The sequence below is a fragment of the Accipiter gentilis genome, chromosome 33 (assembly GCF_929443795.1).
Source record: "Accipiter gentilis chromosome 33, bAccGen1.1, whole genome shotgun sequence".
Classification (NCBI taxonomy): Eukaryota; Metazoa; Chordata; class Aves; order Accipitriformes; family Accipitridae; genus Astur; species Astur gentilis.
This window is the reverse complement of record NC_064912.1, coordinates 18,557,257-18,579,157: the sequence shown is the minus strand read 5'-3', so window position 1 is coordinate 18,579,157 and position 21,901 is coordinate 18,557,257. Positions and strand designations below refer to the sequence as shown.

General features: G+C 46.0%; 1 protein-coding gene across 2 annotated transcripts in view; it reads right to left on the bottom strand.

Moving 5' to 3' along the window:
- LMF1 (lipase maturation factor 1) overlaps positions 1 to 19,068 on the bottom strand; it is a 204,697-nt gene extending 185,629 nt beyond the window's left edge. The window contains exons 1-2 of one of the 2 annotated variants that reach the window (XM_049791579.1): positions 18,891 to 19,068; positions 8,511 to 8,820 (exon numbers count right to left, since the gene is read on the bottom strand). In XM_049791579.1, the coding sequence (XP_049647536.1) occupies positions 8,511 to 8,820; positions 18,891 to 19,068 (488 nt within the window). Of the gene's footprint in view, positions 1 to 8,510; positions 8,821 to 18,890 lie in introns of those variants that run through there. The other variant, XM_049791578.1, reaches the window with a different exon arrangement.
- Between the last annotated feature and the right edge of the window lie 2,833 nt (positions 19,069 to 21,901).

The following is a 21,901-nucleotide window of genomic DNA, read 5'->3' as shown; positions in this document are numbered from 1 at the left end:
CTCAGTCTCTGGCAAAGCCCTGTGGTACATCAGACACTGCATAACCATGCCACTAACCACATAATCTTCTGATAATTTCTTTGCTCTCATTTTCTCATCGGCTGTGATTTGCAGAAGTGATTGGAATCTAGAAACAGTTTGTGCAAAGGAAACAGTGGGGTGTTACTAACTGTTCATAGAGTATACACAGCTCCCTGTGCCATTGGCTTCACCCCATATCCCATTCCAATTGCCACTGATGTTTTAACATGGTCTTCTCATGAAATCAAGTTAGGGGCAGGGAAAGCAGGAAGGAGGTGAAAGAATATTGCTACGTGCCTTTTGCCGACATTTGCTGTGCTATCAAAGCATTATGCTCTACAACGTTAAGTCATTTTGTCAGGCTTTCTGCAAAGCAAAGTAGCAGACTCGCAGCATTGCTTTTCTATGCTTTCCTAATACTACATACAGGTAACATTTAGACAGAAGTGATTACTGGGATTAACATGATGAAAAGTTACGAACCAGGACTCAGAGGGCAATTCCACAATGCACATTCAACAGACGGAGCACACATTAGGGCAGAAGGATCTGGCTGGCAGCGGGATGCTCATGGGAGCAGCACCAGTCAGCACCCGAACACCCACTGTGATACAGACATAACACTACAGCCCCTGCACACACCTTAAGGGGACCCTCAGCACAGTACTGTCTTCTACTGTAGACAAAGACACGATCTCGTCTGCATATGGTGAATTAATTTTTATAGACCTCTGGCTATCTTACAGTAGATTTAAATTAAAAAAAAAAAAATTCTCCAAAGGTGCTATTATTAAGTGAAGCAAAGCCAGTAATTACAATAAGTCAAAACAGTGCGTGCAACCAATCAGTGTAGAATATTTAAATTCCTCTTTAGTTTGCCGTCTTTTTAAACCAACTAAAACCTACAAGCATTCACGTTATTCAGATGACATTAATCTTAGAGGCACTACTTGCTACAAAATCAATAGCTTCAGCAGTAATGCTGCAATTTCCATGCTGCAGCTGCTCAAGAAACCCCGGCACACCATTTTACCAAAGCCTCTTCTCTTGTTTTTCATATCATGTTTCAATGGCACGTTAGACTTGCTGCGGGTCAGTTCTTCTCCAGGAATATATTCACGGAAGCAGGCAACGACCAGACCCGGTGCAGCCCGAGACCCCACCGAAGCATCCCTTGACAGCCCTTAAAGCTTTTGGCAGCTCTTCTTCCACTGACAGCTCATGCAGATCTTCTCAAATTTATAACATAGCTGGACCTGGCTTCTTCATCAGGTTCATCACCGCCTGCCTTTCCAGTCCACTCGACTCTCACAGACTAATGCATGGGTTTTGGAGTAGATGTGCGCAGGAGCACACTCAAACCTCCTTGGACGTCCTATGGCAACTGCGTTCTTTGCTCCAACTTACCCCTCAAAAAAGGCCAAGCTAAATTAATGGCACACAACCCACTGCCACCTGCATTTAACTCAACTGCCTCAACCAAGACAAGTAACCTCACACTGCAGAGCACACATTTATGGATCTCGGGGACTAGGGAAGGCCAGCCAGCCACCGCATCAACCTTCTCCTTCCCAGCCATGCTGAATGCCAGGCGAGGAGATGGCAAGGGACTGGCCCCTCTCAAGAACCGCTGCTAAACCAAAAGCCAGCCTAGAGCAGGGAGGGGAAACCTTACACATGCTGGGAGGGGAAACGCTAAATGATTCATTTCTGACATCAGCCATGATTAAATTTTAATCTCTCAAACAAAAATATGGTTCTCATTAGCCTCATTAGTTCCCAGTTGTACTGCAAGGCAACAGTGTCACATGGTATTAATCTTTGTTTTCATTAATATGTCATATCAACTGCTCACAGCATTCTTTGAAACCGATACGCTCCCTCTCTTCTGTGCGAGTAGGAAGTGCCAAAAAGCAGCTTCCTCGACAGGAAGGATGACCCCCTGAGATCCTTCAACTTTTGGTTTACGTTTCTAGAGATAATCTTTTCTTTCTGGGGAAAGAGGGAGGGGAGCTCAGAGTAAAAGGGATGCGAGGCTGCGATCCACAATAACAAAGAAATTCCTGAGGTTTATTGCCAAGGCCAGGGCCAGATAAAGGAATAAGATATTCTAAGTTTTCTTGTTGTTGTTGTCATTGGGATATTTTGGAGAGCTGGAAAAATAAAACCAGGTTGCAAAAAGGGTTCTTTGCAAGTGGGTTATTTGCAAAGCCCCTAGCAAACTTCAAATAACTCCAATTTAGCATATGCATCAAGGTGATATTTGTTAATGTGATTCATCTAAAATCCTAGCCACTTTTTAATACACAAAATTGTACACTGGATTCAGGCACAACATTAATTTTTGCTTGCACTTCAAACTTTAATATCTGTAAAGCTGATATCAATTAAGTCTCACAGTCCCTCAGTACAAGCAGGGAATTACTTCCAGACAGGCAGATAAAGCAGGATATAGACTGATGGAAAGACCTTGCCCCGGTCTCACAGTTAAGTACAGCCCGACACATTCATTCCTGCCTGTACAATGAGGTCTCGGAGAACTTCCCAAATGAACCAAGTGTACTGATGAAACCCAGGACACACAAGTTCCTATTCCCTACTTGCACAGCTCCTGATCTTTCAGTGTTTGCTTGCTCAGGGGCAGTCAAAAAAGTCTTACCGAATTACCCATGCTACTTAATAAAATGTGCATTAGCTCAAACACACCCGTGTGGATACGTTCATTCACCCTTTATCTGGCTCTGGTCTACTGGAAGCTCAAAGGGTAATTCTTCCGTCTGTATTTTGCATGTCAGACTAGGACTCTTCTAGTCATAAAATGAGTACCTCCGTAAGTGCTGTGCCCTCGTTATAAAAGGGTCACAAACGAGTACACTTAAAAACGTGAATGATGTTTTGCCAAATCCAGCCCACAATTCACACACTGGCTGTTTTACAAGCTGGAATAAGAAACTCAGAAGAGATCTGCTTCTAACCTTTACTGGATAGGATGACACTAGACAAAAATCCAAGTGCTTTAGAGTGAAAAACCAAAGCTGTAGAATATAAGAGGAAAGAAAGTGGGGAAGAGGTCCATTTAACGGCTACTAATGCCCTCCTGGAGAGTGAAAACACAGCCCTGAACATCTCATCAGCCCCCTAGCATTTAATGGAGTTCAAGCCTGAACCAGTCGCCAGTTCATCTGCTAGCACACAGAAAACTGTGATTAAAGTCCTGCATAGGTCAAGTGGTTTTTAATGAGACATATAAACCACAAAACCTTCGTGACACACAAGTCTTTCTTCTTTCTCTGTTGCAAATGAACTTCTGAGGACGGTAATTTAATTGCAATTAAATTACATGCCTCAGAGACATGCTTTCATGACCTGCAGTATACCTGTCCCTCCAGTAAGTCCTTAATAATAAAGTTAAAATCTATTAATATGATGTTCAATCAGCTAAATACGAAAAAACACCATGCATTTTGGGCCAGAAAGACAGAGGCATGTCCTCCCCACCGTGCTCTAGAAAAGCGTGGCAGCATCTGCAACTTCTTGGAAACCACCTGGGCGTGCGGGCTTCGAAGGGCGCGTGAGCAGAGCTCGAACAGCACTCACCCGCAATCTCTGGGGTTGTACAGCGGTGAAGCACTGTTCAGTTTCATATTCCTTGCAGAAAAAAAAAAAGGTATGCTGCTTAGTCTTATTTTACCCTAAATACCTGTTAGCAGTAGCTCCACCAACATTTTCCACAAGGGAAGAACACACTGAAAAGAACGCTGTAGCCACCTCATGCTATAACGTTTTATTTATTGGCTTGTTTAACCTATTCCCTTGAGCTCTTGTAACTCTACCAGAATCTTAGTCATGAAAAAAAAAGGCAATAGGATTTTAAAAACCACAATCCTAGCTTTTGTATCAAGTGTCTTACAAACTGTACTCTCTAACAGTGGGCAACATGCTTTGTAAAATGAAACAACACAAAAACCAAGGGAAAGGAAGGGTTTTCAGATGATATTTGAAAATGCCGGGGGTGGGGGGTGGGGTGGGGGATTCAGCAAGGAAACAACAGAAGAAGAAACAGGAGATCAGTGGCAAAGTAGTTTAAAAGTTTGTTTATATAAGAAAATATAATAGCTCCCTGGAGACACCTTACTGTGGGATAAAAGTGATTTTATTCCAGAATTAAAAATTCACTTTAGAAGTGCATTAGTTATTCTGGTACAAAAATGATTTAACTTCTGCCGGAACGCCTCTCCTGGAGAGCTTGTCCTGACAAAGGACCTCTACTGCCCATGGTCCATCTCTGCAGACATATGCCCCAGCAGAAACCATAGGGAATAAAACCACAAATAGAGGTTTCATGAGGTCACCTGCAACAAGCATTTTTACTTTTAAAAAAACGGGGCAGCTTTTCCCATTCTTGTTTAAATGTACAACAATCCATTATATCAATATTCAGGAGGGAGGAAGCAGGGAGAAAGGCAAAGCTGTTCATGTTGGACCTGTGGAGCTGCACTGGTCTTCCAGTGACTGAACCTAGACAAGCAGGACTTGCAGTCTGCAAAATGGACACTGAAGTGTGGGGAATTCCCACAAAATCTTTGTAGGCAACCTCAGCTTCATTAAATAGCCTCTATTATACTCAAACTGGGACACTTTCTACTATTATTATTTTACTGAAATTAGGCATAGTCTGCAGAAATTACAAGAAAAATCAAGGCTAAAATTAACATAATGATTAAGCACTTCACCCAGCCTATGGGTCAGACATTATATATTCTTTCACACTGGCAGATTTTCAGATTCTTGACAGTCTCCTCCTACTTCAAAAAGAAAAGTTCAAAATGGCAGAGGGGAAAAAAAAAATACAGTATTTTAAGACAGACACACTGAGCTCGTGATGCAAGTGGAACACCAGTATACGCACGCCTCATCATCCAGAGAGCACGTCCAGGTTTAGTCTGAGCAGACCCTGAATACCACAGCTGTTTTGGGAACAGAGTGCCCAGAATTACAAAGCTTCCTGGTGCATTCCACTTCCAAATTTGGCAAAGGCAATCTTGGCCCTGCACTTCACAGGTACCAAAATTAATATGCTGTTCTCTGAAAGCTAGCTTAGTTTTGAGAACCACCGAAGTGCATCCTATTTCAGACAGTTCACGCGTGCTTTGGCAGAGCCAACAGTAAACTGGCAAAGTCAAGAACTCAGGACCAGGACAACATCCTGGCCCCAGTTCTCAGGATTTTAGGTTGCCAAAGTAATCCTTATCCCGCAAAATCCATTACAAACAGCTCACATCAGCCTGTTCCAGGAGCAGCTTTCTTGAGGGTTATAACACCCTCAAAGACCTTTAGCTGGTCCCTTGCCATGCTGTCACAGCAGGCTCAGCTGTCCCCAGGCACACTGTATTCCCCAGCTCACAGGTGGAGGTCGGCAGTACCGGGGCAGGCAGGCAACATGTCCTGCCCTTCAAAGGAGACGGTTTGCTCTTCTAAAGCTTCCTCTGACTCTGAGCCCAAGCCAGCTGGACAGCAGTTGAAAGACTCACTCCTTCAGCAGCACCCGGTATCTGGATACTCCAGCCCAAAACAAATAGAAACATTTAAAATTAAAATAGAAAAAGAAAAGGCGATAAAAGGAATAAATTGTTCCTCACTGGCCTAAAGAAGAGAGCTCTATTCCTCCTTATCACTCCATATCTTCCTTGAACTGGCTTCCTAGGCGACTAATGCAAAGGATTTTGCTGGATCGGGTCAGCCCACAGGTCCATGTCCAGCCCAGCAGTGCCAGCTCGCAGGAGTCCACGCCTGCCAGCTGAAGAGGAACACTAAGAAAGACCGTACAATAACAATAAAGCAATGTGGCCACAGGAGGAATTTCTTCCTTGTTTCAGATGCCTCTTTGCTGAGCTATCTCGAAACTCTAATCAGGAATGCCTGACAACACTGTCCTTTCCCCCTTTATAAGAAGTCACTGTGGTCTTCAACAGATGCTTTGGAGAACAATCAGAACTCATCAAACTCTCTCAATCTGTCCAAATTTGAGAGTAAGACAAAGTCAATGGACCATCTAACCCCACCTACAAACCACTGTGAAAAGGGAGTTTTAAGCCTTCGTTTTAAGGCTAGTGCTGCCAGCCAAGATCAGCAGCAGAATTCATGAGATTTCAGGTACTCTCAGCTCATCCCTCATGCCACCACAATTCCCTAAAGGACAATGAGAAACTAGTTAATTCCCACTTTGCTCTTTCCCCATGTTTACTTGCACTATAAGCACCTAGCCACCCAGCGTCCCCTTCTCCAGGAACTGAATGTCACACTGTATGCACAATAATAATATGGTTTTGACCACCCAGTGACCCATTTCAGAAGATCTAATGAAAAATGTAACCACAGCTGAATGAACTGTACTGCTGGGTTCCTTTGATTCTTTTCCCTCACCCCTTTACAAGAAGAACCTAATTTCCTGTTTAATATATTCAATGCCATAATTAAGAAGAGATGAAGTTGAGGCAATGCCTCCTATCCCCCCTCTTTTCAATCTCTCTCACACCCCTTCCCCAGAGGAACCTGACCCATTCCCTTGGTGTGCTATTGCTGTATACCAGGAGTCACCTGCCTGCTCCAGAGTAACTTTTAAGCTCCAAATCCAAAGTAGCAAAGGAGGAAAAAACACAGCCTTATCTCAAATATCAAGAGTCAATTCCTTTCAACCACAGCATCCACAAAAGGCAAACTCTGGGCTCCGCTTGCATTCCTGCTGGCCAGCTCATTGTCTTCAGAGCTGCAGAGACCTAATGCTTGGCTGTGAGCTTTCAACCCCCCTCAAGAAGAAGCATTTGGACATGGTCTGCTGGACACTGGTTGTGGTTCAGTGCAGCAGTGGAAAAAAGTCTCCCCTCTCTATCCCCTACCTTTCACCTCTCCCTTAAAGACTTGAAAGATGACAAAACAGCCACACATTTAACAGCCACAACTGGATTTCTTTTGGCAAAAAACTCTAAGAGTTCTGCAGAACTGTCACCCCTCCAGCACTAGCAGAGAAGACATCACACTTCTGCCTTCAGTCTGCCTGTACCAGGAAAAGCAGCTGGGAGCAGAGGACCAGCACAGAACGGGACTGCCCATGGAGAACACATTCCAGCTAGCTTTTTTTTTTTTTAAATCAAAACTGTAACAACATTATAGCACCACTATAGCCACAGCACCAGTACACTGAGCACTCCAGACTGCCTTGTGGGCACTAAAGAAAGCCTGACATGCTAATGTCTTAGTAAGACCACTACTTCAGGAGCAAGCCAGATCAAACCTTCAGCCTCAGGAATCACTGCAGGTGCAGCTTTCAGCCACAAAACCTTTGCAGGTTAGGGGAGAGGTTGTTAGGGTTCCCCTCCCTCCCCCCAAACAGAAACACAAAGAGAAAGAAGTCAAGGAACACATCCAGATTTTGCTGCTACAATGACACAGTCTCCTGTATCTGTGGAAATGAGAGCAGGATGATGCTTGAATTCTTGCCCTGTAACATAAAACATCTAGAAAAATAGACAAGCGATTTTGGAATAACTTGGAAATAGGCAACGGAAAACTATCCACCAAGTTATTTTTCAAATTTTGTGGCTTGCTTTCACAGTCTTAAGTTCATGCTGAGTTAAGAGCTTAGAGAATAGAGCTTTTCAGAAAACTGAAGCTGTTATCCTTCACCCACTTGCATACCATCTGGAGTAGGATAGGAATGAATGGGACAGGACAAGACGCAGGGCTGCCCAAGCACATGCAAATCCTTAAAATTAAATTCACTGAGCCCATCTATAGGGAAGGTGTCCTGTCATGTGTTGTAGAGCAAGAAGGTTTAGGAAGAACATCCCAGTGACACAGCTGTATCATGCCCACAGCTTGGGCACCTCTTCATGGCATAGCCTTTTACGTCCCTAAAGTTACCACATCACCTTTGCTACAGGCAGAGAGGTACTTGAAGAGGTGAACTAACGAAATTTGAATTTCTGAGGGCCCATCCTCTTTTAACCAATGTATTTGGGGCCTTAACAAGTGCGAGGACCATGTAAAGCCTTTCCCTGCAGCAAGGCAATATACAGACAGTCACTATTTCTCCTTTTTCCCCACAGACTTTATGTACTTATCTTAAGTGTTCCAGCTCTCTTCTGGATAGAACTGAAAATTGAGAAACCATCCCAAAGGTCATTATTAGGGGAATTCCCTTGAAACAGCCATAAGAGAAAGTACTCCACACCAGGGACAACATGTAACGTGCACGTTATGCAGCCAATTTGCCTCTCACAGAGGACAAGGGGAATTAGGGCAGATATCCCAGGTAAGAGAAAGAACAGGGGCAGGCCCATAACTCATTTCTGCCAAATGCTTTCCTTATCTCACATTCCTACATTGCTCCTTACCAGATTACCAACCTCAAATGGTAATAGAAAGTCAATGTGTACAATGAACAGCAAGAGATTACAGAGAAAAACAGGGCAGAGAGACTGTTAACCTACCAGATCTGTCCAACATTGACCAGCGAGAGGTAGAGAACCCACAGGACAGACATGAGGACCATGTTTGCACATCCAGTTATCAATACGAAGGCTGAAGTTGCGAGGCCAAGCAGGGAGAGGCAGTCCAAGGTGCTGTCCATGTCTGACCAGTCCAGAAACCAGATGAGTGTTGGTGCATAGCTCAGAGCATCCAGGTTTATCTTCCCTTTGAAATACTTTTTGACATTCTGCAGGTACAGTTTACAAGGGAGCAGCCCCTTCTCTCCTATTAGCTGCTTGTTTTGATGATATGCCACCAGAAAGGCCACAACTAGAGGAAAACAAGGAGGGGGAAAAAAAACCAAACAGTATTAGAAATCATCCAGGCTGAAGTACATATCTTGAGTCCAGAGTTACAGAAGTATATTCATGCCTCGGGAAGGAATTCATTCACATGTCCTCATCTCTATTAAAATACAACACAGTCATTTCTATTAACCACAATGCAGAAGGCAGAGGAATTCTATAAATACTGTCTCTGCCTTCACACCAGGAAATGGTACAGAATCTGTTTTGAGATAATTTTTTCCTCAACAGCTGTAAGGGACATGGCACTTGCTTCAGGCAAACTCAGCAATGCACTTCTGGGAAAAGCTCCCTGTAACTGAGCGACCTGACCCAGTGTAGAAACAGTAGGCTCAGCCCAGCTCCATTAGACTCTGCATGACCTTAGGTTAGTCACATACCCTATTCATCTCCTAAGGCAGATGAGGAAAACAGTTTAATTGCACTGCAGCGTATGAGTGAAAGTAATGTACTAATTTCAAGACTTTCAGACAGAATTTCCTTTCTACAACAAGCATTTGTAAAGGAGACACCGAGAAACCCTCAGTTCACGCACAGATAAAGTGGGGAGCACAGCTGAAGCAGCCAGTAGAGCACACACAACTCCCTTCAGCTCTGCAGCAGCAAAGACACAGCTGTACTTTCTGACCCTTCCTATTTCAGTTTCACAAAATATTTTGCAGTGTAAATAGACAACAGCTCCAGCACGGTTTTTGTTGTTGATGGTGATTTACAATGTCTGCTGTTCCCAGTACAAACAACCCAGGGCAGACTGATAGCAGATTGTGCCTGCAAGGTTATGCTTTGACTTTAGAGGACAACGTATCTCCACTTTTACGGAACACTATCTGTGCATCTGTCAAGTATTGGATTATTTCCTTATATTGAAAACACTTAATATTTCGAAATATTGTTAATGAGACAGCTTAAACTCATACACACCATTCAAGAGGTATCCAAAGGACACCTTAATTCTTTTGGCAGTGTAACAGTTAATGGTTATACATTGCAATTGCAGAATACAGTAGTTATGCTATGGGTTGACCTTCTGAATCCTCTCACATCCTGGTAGGTTGGAAATACAAAGTCTTAATATTTTCCTGTCCTCTAAATTGCTACTTTTTACATGTCACTACAGCTCTCTCATTTATAGTGTCTATGCTCTTGCACTGGACAATCTTAGAACAGCCAGATGCTTTTTTTAACAGCACATAAGCAATTTAATTACAGATCATAGACCTAGAATTTGATGTTCTACAGAGAAAGTTGGTCAGCTTCTAGGGATTATCTCATATTTTAGGAATCTCCTCCAGTTACCAATTTGCAGTTCGTAACTGCAGTAATCTCCATTTCTCAGAAAAAAAATGATGAAGGCCAACATTTCCTGATTAGGCTCCATACATTTGCTCCCAGCAGCTAACTTACCCATCTTTCAAACATTATCCAAACACCAGCCACGTCACACGCAGCAATACCAGAGGTCTTGCAAAAGGCCGATTTGTTCTTAGTTAATGATCAAATCTGTTTCCCTCCTTATCTGAATACTGTCATTCTGCAAACAAGAATTCTAGTGTCCATCTGGTTGGTGTCTCTCACTGGGAATGCTGGTGGAAAGTCTATGTGAAACTATACCCTGAGTTCAGGCCTGGATTCCCATTTCTTTGAAGTTTGACTAGCAACCCAAAGTCTGCAGCCCCAGGGAATAAAAATAAATGTCCCATTCCCCCAGACACACACAAAGGTCTCCAGTGGATTTCAGTTAATCCACTTAGCACTTACTCCATCTCTTTGCACATGGCGTGTATTTTGTTCTCATTTGAAAAAGCACTAAAACTCACAATCCAATGCATATCTGAGGTCACTGGGAGGGTTCCCATTGATTTCAACAGATCCTGAATCACAGCGCTAACACAATAAAGTTGGGGGTTTAATTGGTTGCGTCTCTTTCCCTCTGTCTTTTATACCCAGTGAAGGACTTTACAAACTGATAAAAGACACAGAATATTTTACTTAATTATGGACAGGGAAGGACAAGAGAAAAACTGATCGCAACATTAAGGAATCAGTTTTGGACCCCAAATTAAGTGTTTTGTATTTTAGAGCATTCATATTTTTCTACCAACACTCGGTTCGACACAACTGTGTAATCAGAAAGCCTGACACGTGAAACCAGCAGAAATATAATGCTTCTGAGCCTCAAACAACTTAATATCTTAATTTTTGGTTTTAAAAAAAAATAAAGACCAACTCTGCTTTAGAACTCCATGGCTTGATTTCCCTTGATTAGCACTGCAATTTGCTGCACAGTTTTCCTAAAGTGCTAATCAAATTCACCTCTAAATGCTACAGAAATTGCTGCCCCAACCCATAACTGCTAAGCAGCTTTTTTTCTAAAAAAGTCTAAATTAGACCCCTGCACAGTATGCAAGATAAACAAGGAAAGGGTAAATTAGGAAAAACAAACTATAGCAATTGCAGAAAAGTACACATTGTATGTACAAAATACTGTACAGACTTTTTAAGTCTGAAAGCAGCAAAGACTGCATTATAGGTTGGCATGAACTGCACATCTAAAGACTGCCCAGTTTGGGCTCCGAAGTGGTTTTCTCCCAGAGCACCAATTTCTCACAAGACGCTGTGCTGCTGATACTTTGCACGTTACCATTTCATGACTAAATCCCATCAGCAACGGCCCTAATTTGGTGAAGAACTCACCTAATACCCAACACAAATCCTGACCGTTCCAACCTACGCTTCGATCCATCACTCTCCCAAGCCATCGGGGCCCACGTCCGGCGAGTGCCGTTTATTGCTCACACGTGTGCAGCGTTTCCTAGATGTGCTGCTCCGTCCTGGATCCAGCTCCCTCTCCTGGACACTCCCCAAGCTGAGCCGCTGTCTCACACCACTCCGTGCTCCCTCTCCACTTATCTCCAGCATCTTTTGGAGCAAATTTGAAGGGTGCATCCCTTAGGCAGCACCCATTTCTCAAACCCCACCGCCAAATCATCTAGACCTACTCTCCCAGGGCGCCAGCTAAGTCTTCAAGAGGCATCAACCTGTAGGCAGCAGTTCCCGCGTTACCGGACACATGTAATAGTTGAAACTAAAGACAGATACTGCAAAGGATTTCAGCAACACAGGAGATGCACACATCCAGGGGGAAAAAAGGGAAGTTACTTATCAGCTTGTCATTCCTTCCTCTCCCGGAACCCACCTGGAGAAACCGTATCCTTAAATTGACTGTAGCACAGACCCTGCTCCCTTCTCTCTCCCTTCAATCTTGGCTTAGTCGGGTTGGGGGTGGGGGCAGAAAGTCCATTTTGCCCCCAAAGCCTGTGCTTTTTTTCCTCTTCTTTAACCCCTATTCCGAAACCTCTTTCTCTTTGGCCTTGTATTTGGGGATTTTCCACTCTCCATCTTCCCACTCCCTCCCGGTAAACATGGTCAAACAAGTGTGCTTCTACCTGGGGCACTGGCTGGCATGTTCGCTGCAATGCCGGGGCACGGGGCGAGGTTAATCGCTTCTCGTGTTTGTCCTGTAGCTTCTTCCTGGCAAGAGGGTGGCAGAGCAGTTCTATCACATGAACCAGAATTCAGCGGTTAGTAAGTCAGCTGATGCTGGGGGGACCCACCTACGCAGCATGCTGGATTTAACCATGCCATGGGGTCCAAGGCACGGATGGAGTCTGCTCGAGCAATGGCACTGCGTCCACCTCAGCCTCTCCAAACACCCTGTAAAGCTGTGCTCTTGGCTGTCTCGAAGGCTCATGCCAGCCCAGGGACATTCTGATCTTCAGCAGCAAAGAGAGAAGGGTCTTACCCAAAGGGATGCACTGAGGAGTCCACAGCAGATTCTCCCACGATGGAGCAAGCTGAGGCAGGGCTTGGTCCAGGGTCACCCACTCCCTCCAGCCCCTTTATCAGGCCAAACTCCTCAGAGTGACTCTGTCTTGTTTCAATTTACAAAATGAGAGCATAGCTGGGAAGGGCGATTTTTCAGAGTTCAGAAAACATTTTGCCAACCAGCATGCAGAAGCCGATGTTTGCCCATAGCTATCCTTTCCAGCGTCACAGCTGGGAATATTGTGAGGCCATGGCTGGGCTCCTAATCCAGGGACATCCCCTGCAGACTGCCAGCACAGCTCTGCACACCTCCAAGTCTCCAGACCCAGCATGAAACCCCATCACCTTGTCCATCACCCCCGTGGCTGCTCACTGCCTGGACTTTTTAACAATACTTTCTGGATTTGGGCATCTTCAGCCCATGCCAGTCTCTTCTGTTCCACCTGAAGCACTTTGCCATTCTTCAGACTATTGCAGATTGAAAAAACAGCCTCAGTGACTCCCATGCTCCCTCCCACTCAGGAGGCAGACGGAGCCTTTGACAGCTCACATGGGAGCACACTCCTCTACCTGCTGCGAGCTGATCTTTACATAAGTAATACATGTAAATTGTCATCAACTGCTAATAGACCTTCACTACTTATTCTCACCTCAGAAGGTGCTTTACTGTACTTTTCCATTAACTTCCTCCCCTCCACCTTCTCCTTCCCCTCCCAGCCTCCTCTCTCCCCCCAAACTGAAGGGGTTCCTTGTTCAAACCCACATGCTACTAATAAACACAACCCAAGCATGCAACACAAGAGTCACCCATCTGAAATGATTTGGTCTATCCATATTGCCCTGTCACCTCAGTTCCTTTCCCCTGGTCCAGGCTCAGCCTGTCATGGTAGGAGAATGAGAGAATCCCATTCTTCATGCTCTGTAAAGATTTAAAGATGTGAAATCCAAAACTTTCCGGTCATATGGCTTTCTCTCTCCCCCCATTAAAAGAAGTCTTAACTTTTACTTAAAGCCCAAACCGCAAGAAGAAATGAACCAAGAGCACAGAGCTTTGCATGAAAACCAAACTACATTTTGCACACACAAAAAAAATCTGCCTGGAGCCATATATCACGTGCACCTTTGACCCAACAAGGCATTCAAAAAGGCCCTATGCTGGATGCTGGCAAGCTGAGGTTGTACTACTGAAAAGAAAAAGGGGGAGAATATTCATGGTATTTTCATTATTATCAGAGAAATGAATCAAATAAGTTTTCAATTGACAAATTCCCCTGCAAAGTTTTGCAACACAGAAGGAACAACACCGTGGTACTGAGCAAAGAGCCAGAGTGAAACCAAACACCCCCTCTTCATCCTGCAGCCCTACAGCCACAAATAAACACACAACAAAGTAGTCTGTTCTTAACACTTTTTTTGTTTTATTGCCATTCACAGCAAAGCTAAAGACTTTGGGGTGGTTGCTTTGGAGGCTTTCAAGTGCTTATCTCCCCATTGCCTCTTTGTTTGAAATAATGTGAAAGCAAATAGAAAAGGCTGGGCTGTGGCACTGCTAAAAAGCTCCCCCATAGGACCCAGGTTGTTCAAAACCACACCAGCGGCAGTCCAGCCTGCAGCTGGAGGATGCCCTGAGAAGATCCCTCTGCTCCAAACCAGCGCTAGGCAAGCAGCAGACTGGGAGATAGATTCTTTCCTTCTCAGTTCTTGTTATCACTTCCCTTAAACTATCACAGCTTGCTATGAATTTATCTTCCCACAGTGAAAGTGCTTTGTTCAGGACCAAACGCAATTCTGTCTTGCTTACGCGGCTCTTTCATGCAGTTAAACAGGGGGCATGTAGCTTGCTAAGAGGACATCGTGCTAACATACTGCCGTTGTTGTACAGACTTGCTAACAAGCGCTGCGCTGAAATAAAACCTTTCAGGGGAGAAAAAGCATCAGAAGATGTACTATAATCCTGACTAGGCAAGCTGAAAGCTACTGGGAGCCTTTCAATATAACTGAGGGAAGAGAAGGGGGAAAGCAGGGGAGATGACAGAGAGAGAGAGAAGAGGAAGGACACCGGGGCGAGCCAGGAACCTACAGGAAGCCAACCCCCCCTGAGAAGGCTTTGGATTTCAGAATTAGGAAGAAGTAGCATGAACCTCCCGTAGCTCTAGCTCTGGGGAAAGAAAATACTACTATTAAACAATACGTAAGGAGAAGGAAGATAAACTGGATTTAAATAATAGCTTTTATTTCAAAGCACTCCACAGAGCCTGGCTGAAATTGGGAAGCGTGGTATCTAATTACTTAAACTTCTACATCTGGAATCTGATGATAGTAATCATCCAAAAAGGGCACTTAACAATGATTTAGAGGGAGGGTGAAGGGAGCAAATAATGCACATCTGTTGTCAAGAGCTTTGGGACCAGCTATTTACCTGTTACAGCACTTCCAACAAGACCTCAAAGACTTGCTGTATTGACAAAATGTCAATCCCTGCCATAAAGAACAAACACACAGTGCAGGACCAGGACAGAAAACCTTCAAATCTCAAAACAGCATTTCTCCAAATTTCCCTGTCCCATGTATTACTGTATTAGAGTTTGCAATTAGCCGCTGCAATGGTGGAAGTCTGTGAGACAAGTCTCTTCCATTGGCACACCAGTAGCATATAAAGATGCCTCTACAGAAACAGAGAGAGGGGTCTGTGCAGAGGATAAGACCTACACAGTTGTTCTCTTCCTCAGTGTTCAGGGCTGGATTCTGTGTTACTTCATACTCTCCTCCTCCAGAAGGGTTTTACCACTTGGTCTGCCCACACTGACTTGGTGAACTGGAAAAAGAGGTCTCGGATCTGAAAATGCCTCTGAGGGATGGCAGCTATAAGAAATTAAGTGTCACTGAATTTGCAAGCGCACAGTGCTAGCTACTATTAAAAACAGAATTACACAGGCATTTCATTCACCTTAGTGCTCAGCTAGGAGGTCCCCCCTGGCCCAGCCCTGCTGCAAAGAGCAAACCTTGCTGAGCACTTCCAGCTTGGATCCATTTTCCCCTTCCTTCCCATTCTTGCAAGCAGCAGGTGTTTTTGGTCACTGACCTCCACGAATCATCAGATTCTTTCCCACCTCCTCATCTCTAACCTGCCTCTCAGACAACAGCTGCTTTGCCAGGGACTTCCCAGGCTCTGGCTGCTTCTGGAAACTCCCTTCAAAAAAAGAAGAGGAGAGCAGTTATAACCAAAGGGGGTGTAGGAGAAGGGAGGGCACACAGAAGGACTCTTCACACCTGCCTTGCACTGCCTGTCCTCCTTCTGCAGGAGAAGATCCAAAGGGAAAGCGTCTCCTCAGCTCGCATCAGGCAATGAAGCAGCCTCTCAAGAGTGGAGTGGGGGGCAGGAAGGAGGTGACAGGCCCCCAGATCACACTTAGTGATTCTGCCCCTCAGCATCACCGTATACCCCAAATAATGTTTCTCTCTACCCCATTCACAGGGTCCTTCCCTCTCCCACCCCTCCCTTTCCACCTAGGAGGGGGAACAGGCTTTCAGCTCACACAGCTGCACTAATAGGCAGGAGCTACAATCCTCAGGCAGGGACCACTTCCCTGATACTTTAACACAAAGTCCTCCCCCAAGGATTTGTTGCTTAACACAGCAGGAATGAAAGGGTTACGTTTAAAAGGGTGAAATGAAAGAAGGGGGAAAAACATCCCACGACTGAGGAATGTCAAACTGTCACAACGGCATCAACCGTTTCCTCAGCAAGTCTGAGACTCGGCGTGTGTAGAATCGCCGTGTCTGGGAAAAAAAATAATCTGTCAGAGTAAATGGTTCCATCTTCAGAAAAGAGCTTGGAAGAGCAGCTTGGCACAGAAGCTTTAAATTGTTTTCTGCTGTTTCTAAACCCAGGCTCTCAGAAGAGATCAAAAGGCAACCCACCTTCCCTCGAGAGCATCCCATCCCAACAGCCGTGTCATGGTTTTGCAGCCTTTGACAGAGGAATCTGCCTGTTCACAATCTCTCCATCTCAGAGACATCAATTAGTTTCCACCCTACAAACGCTTCAGTTGTAGGCTGCACAGCATCTCTCCTGCATCAGGATCGGAGCTGGGGCCTCAACACCGCTGCAAGTGACAGCCTGAGTCAGAATTTGACCTGTCTCAAATCTGGCCCAGGTTTCTGGCTTTGGGTTGTTTGCCTGTTACTCAATCAAAACAAGCAGCAGAAATCACTGTTACCTGATTGCAACCAAGCAGAAGTTGCATAACGAGCAGGTAAACTTTTCCTCTCTTGCACCTCTTCCATTTCAAAGGACAGAACCATCCTCCTACCCTGTTCCTTCCAGCTCTGGTACCCAAAACCCTTCCTCTGAGGCTACCTCTCTCAGAAAGGTTTCCTCACTCTGGACTGCAGAAGCATTTTGGTATCTCCTCCCTGCTTCTGCCACTCCCATTCACCTCTCCTACTTGGAAAAGTGCGGAATCCAGTTCCTCTCCCTATTTTCTGTCATCCTGCTTTCCCTCATCAGCATGCAATCTCAGCTTCACCCTCTGGCTTACGCATCCTCACTCTCCCTTTCTCCCTGCAGCCCATAGGTTTCAATTATTTCCACGCTGAAACTCACCTGACCCTGCATCAGACACATGATCCTTACCTCTTACCCGTTGTCCCGAATCAGGTCACCCAGCCACCGGAAGGTCTCATACGTTTGAGTCGCTCTTTGTCCTCCTTTCCCCTTACCAACTCCCACCCATCCAGCCACCACCTGCTCCCTTCCCATCGAACACACCACCACCCAACGGGACACCATTTGGTCCCAGATGTGGCATATTTATAATCCCAAAGCCATGATCAGAAAGCGGCAGCCTCCACCGAACACACAGTGGAGAACGCTAATCAGTTTTTCATAAGGAAACTGCAAACCGAGCTACGGGAAACTCAGCAGTCTGGATTTACACACGGGGGAATATCGGAATCGCTTTCATTTTGACTGAAAGAGTCATAACCCCGCATTTCACCGAGAGCTGAAACCAAACTAGAAACAGAGCACGTGTCAAAACCATACAAAACTACAACTTCTGCATGGTTTTGATGCAAAATAATCTAAGCAGGCTGGCAGCCTACAAATCCTAACGATTTTGTGGACAAATCTGGGGCAAGTTTAGAATTTGTAACGTAGTGTGTTATATGTCAGTTTAGGTTTCACTGTGAATATTTTTTAAGTGGAACACTAGTGGGCTCTGAGCACGGCTCTCAGCGTTACTTGCCAAAGCGAGAGCCAAACGAGCACAGCTGAGGTTGGAAACTGGTTTCACCGTTAACCATTTTAAGGTCACGTCAGTTCTAGGTCCTGACTGGTAGCGCTGGCACCCGAGGATGTCATCTTTCTCCAGTCCTACGTAAGATGCTAAAGACCTGCTTCTGCGTAAGATAAAGAGTTCCTCTCTTACACAGTTAGCTCACAACATCCACCTTGAAGAAAAAGGACCGGCCTCAACCAGCTCTGCTGACAGGTACCAGCCTCGTGGTGCGAGCAACCTCTCCTTCCAGCTCCGCCAACACGGGAGCCCCAGCATCACCCAACTCCATCCCAGCTGCCAACCCCAGGGTCCCCGTCCCACCAGCAAAGCGAGAGTCGAAAACAAAAGGCGCTTCCCATTTTGCATCTCCCTCGTCCCCTCAACCTTTGGGTACGCAACCACGTGCCCCCAGCAGCCAAAATGAAGCAGTCCTCTGGTAAAAGGCAGGCAGGGTTCCTCAGCGCAACTGCTGCAGCCCTGCTGGGACGGAACGGGGTCTGCACCCAGGAGCTAGGGCAAAACACCCCGCAGCCCCCCGGAGCTGGGGCAAAACACCCCTCAGCCCCCTGTCCCGCAAACCGAAATTCACCACAGAGTACTAAGACGGTCAGGGGCCTCCTCTCCCACCACGGCGGGACCTCGCACACCAGCACCAGCACGGACCCCACGGGAGGACGAGCACCCACCCGCGGGGGTTGGGGCTCACCCCTTCCCCGTGGCAGGGCTCCCGCCTGCCCCACCTGAGGCTTTGCAGCAGGGAAAGGCCATGAGGGATGGGACGGGGCAACGCCAGGACTTCACGGGGTTCGGCGTGGCGACGAGCCCGGTCGCCCCACCGTCAGCCCGGGGGCTCGGCCGGGCCCCCCACCCGCTCCCCGGGCAGCGGAGAGAGAAAGAGGCGCGGGGCAGCCAGCGCCCGGAGACTCACAGTAAAGCAGGGCTATGGATCGCAGCAGCACGATGCGGGTCAGCCAGAAAGTGCCCGGCGACGGCGGCGACCCGACCCCGCTGCCCGCCGGCCCCGCCACAACCCGCTCCGGGGCCCCGCGGGTGCCGTCGCCCGCCGCCGCCCGCCTCTGCCTCAGCGCCGCGCTGGGCGCCGCCATGTCGGAGCCCGCAGCGAGCATGCGTGAGGCCGGCCCGGCCCGGCCCGGCCCGCCCTCCCCTCCGCCACCACCACTCCCGCCGCGACGCGGGCTGCCGCCGCCGGGCTGTGAGGGCTGAGGCGGTGATGGCGGGGCTGTGGGAGGCTGTCCCGGGTCGGCCGTGTCACTTACAGCCGCGGTTTCTGTGGAAAAATGGCGTCTGTACGGCTCGGCCCCAGGGAGCGACTTTTGGAAAAGGGCGAGGAAGTGCAAAGTTAAGGGAAAAAAAAAAGGAAAAAAAAAAACCACTACAAAAATGGAAAGAAACAGGAGTTGGCTGCAAAACCTCTTCGCCCACCTCCCACCCAAGGAGGCCAGGGCCCTCTGTGGAGCCATGTCCGCTGCCACAGGCAGGGTCTGGCTGCAGCCCCTTCACCTCACCCTGCCGTCCCCCGGCTCCATCCCTGAGGAATAATTTTTAAGTTAAATTCCTCAGGCTTTCGATACTTGGCACTTCTGAGGCTGCCATGATTTCTACTTCATAGTACTCCATAGCCGCCAAGCACTTGACTCCGTGTTGAGTTCATAAACGCTGTTTTTTAGCAAAACCATGCTAATAAAGCAGCCTCGGCGGTCATCAGCGAGTTTAGGCGTGCGTCGTGCTAAACACCGCCGTGCTAAACCCTTCGATGGTCTCTGAGAAAGTATCTGTTATCAGGTGTAACGTTATTCAATGCTTTTCAGACTGTAAAGCGGTCCCTTCTAAATGCCTCTTTTGTTTTTCCAGTTTCCCATCACCGCTGCTTGCATTGTTCTCCTTAGAAAAAAACCCTACATAATGGTGCATTGTATAGGGAAAGAAAAATAAGCTATTTGTTAAAGGCCTCTGGTATACTGCAGTTTCGCTCTCCCTTTGGATTAGCCACAAGGGTTGGCTAGATAAATTTAAAGAGATGTAAGCTAATGGTTTCCTTTGTGGGGTCTTTATGAAACTTTTACAGCAAATTCCACATTAAATGGAAATGTCTGTAAAACAAACTGGATAATTGAGGAAATTACTGAGGAAAAGAGGAGGGTTTAGGCTAAAGATTTAGCAAAAAAAAAGAAAAGGAATAACTGGATCTGGGAAGGGAACACTGCACTGGGTCGGTTTTCACTGCTGAAGATCGCTCCGAGATCTGCCAGATGCACAAGTTGGGACGGTAGCAGGAATGAACACCAAACTCAGCCGACCTGAGCTCGAGGGACATCGTGTGTCAATAGCACCTTCCAACAATACGAGCTGCAAAGTTTTAAGTCTATTAAATGGCAGAAAAATGTTGTTACTCTACAGGACCGATCCAACTCTCATAAAAGGCAATGGAAGCCTTTCCTTCAGCTTTACTGGAAGATGGTTCAAGCTATAAAGGAAAACGTGCAATAAAACGGCAGATTAGAACATCAAATGACCTTCTCTCTGTTCTGAGTTCCTGCTGGTATGCGGCTTTGTGTGGATCATCATCAGCGTCGGGTTTTCTGCTCGCTTACCTACCTACTGTCAGCTTTTATCTTCAGGTCGCAATTTTCCCTCGTGTTCCCTCTTTTCAAAGTAAGGTCTCAGAAAAGAAAACAATGTAAAACCCAAGCAAGTAACGCAAACAAGATATTTAAGAGCGGGGCTCTGAGCCTTAAAAGTCTCAAAGGGAAAGCGATTCATAAATGTCAGGCTGGCAGGCAGGCGCTGAGGCATCATTGATGCAGATCTTCATTCAACAAAATGCGCGCCGCCACGTCCCCCCGCCCGACCCTATTTTGCTGTGTTCCAAACAGCTGCAAAAGTGACAGAGAAACAAGCATTTACTGTCACAGCACCCAGCAGCTGTCCCCACCAGCACCTCAACCCTGCTGTCCCTGGCACCCTAAATTACTCTGTGTTCATTCAGGTCTAGTCTTTCGCCCCTCTGGCTGCCAGGAATTGGGTTTAAATAAAACAGAGAAAGTGAATGTGTGCAGAAATCACTATTTTGTAAAGCAGCATTAACATTTGGGGACTCCTCTAAAGAAAACATACATTCAATTATGTATAATGCAGTTACACACAATCCTGCTGAGCGTTCAGCTGCGTTCGCTAAATGGGAGGTGGGGATCTCGCAAAGAATTTGGGAGCTTCCGTCTACTAGTTAAGATTTTTCCAGCAGTAATATTTTTTCCATTAAAATCCCTGATCCTTCCCTATGGAAATCTGATCTTTAACTCCAGGGTTAGCAGGATTAAGGCTGAAAAGGATTTTCAGAGGAAGAATTACCTTTATTCCTCCTGTATTTGTACAGCATCTGAAATGAGGCAGTGCTGATTCAGAAGAGGGATTCCTACGTGGTGCCATAGGACAAACAATTAATAATCACAATAATCATAATTAATAGAATTGTGCTTCTCCATTATTTTGAAAAGATGCTGTCCAGCCTGTGCTGTGCAGGAGGAAAGAAGAGATCCTTTGCCAGTGTCTCACCTGGCCTTTAACATGTAACACATACCTATGTGTTGTTGATCCCGCAAAAGCAAATTTTGTTTTGTTGCTGGTATCTTAGAATATTTGAACAGAATTCCACTGGTTTTGGTCTTTACGCATGCATGTTTTCTGAGACCAAAAGAGAAAGCTGTCCCTTTCTGGTTTGCAATTGCGTTTACCTCTGGGTCCTTGGCTGTCAGCACGACGGCGTGTGACTTCAGGCTGGGAAAGCTGCAAGATAAAAACACTAGTTAACTTTTTCAATTGGGATATTAAAGAACTAATAATCATAAAAGCACTTGTTAGTAAAGGCTATTTTATTTTAGCAGAAATTCCACACCAGGCCCAATGTAACATAAAGATTTT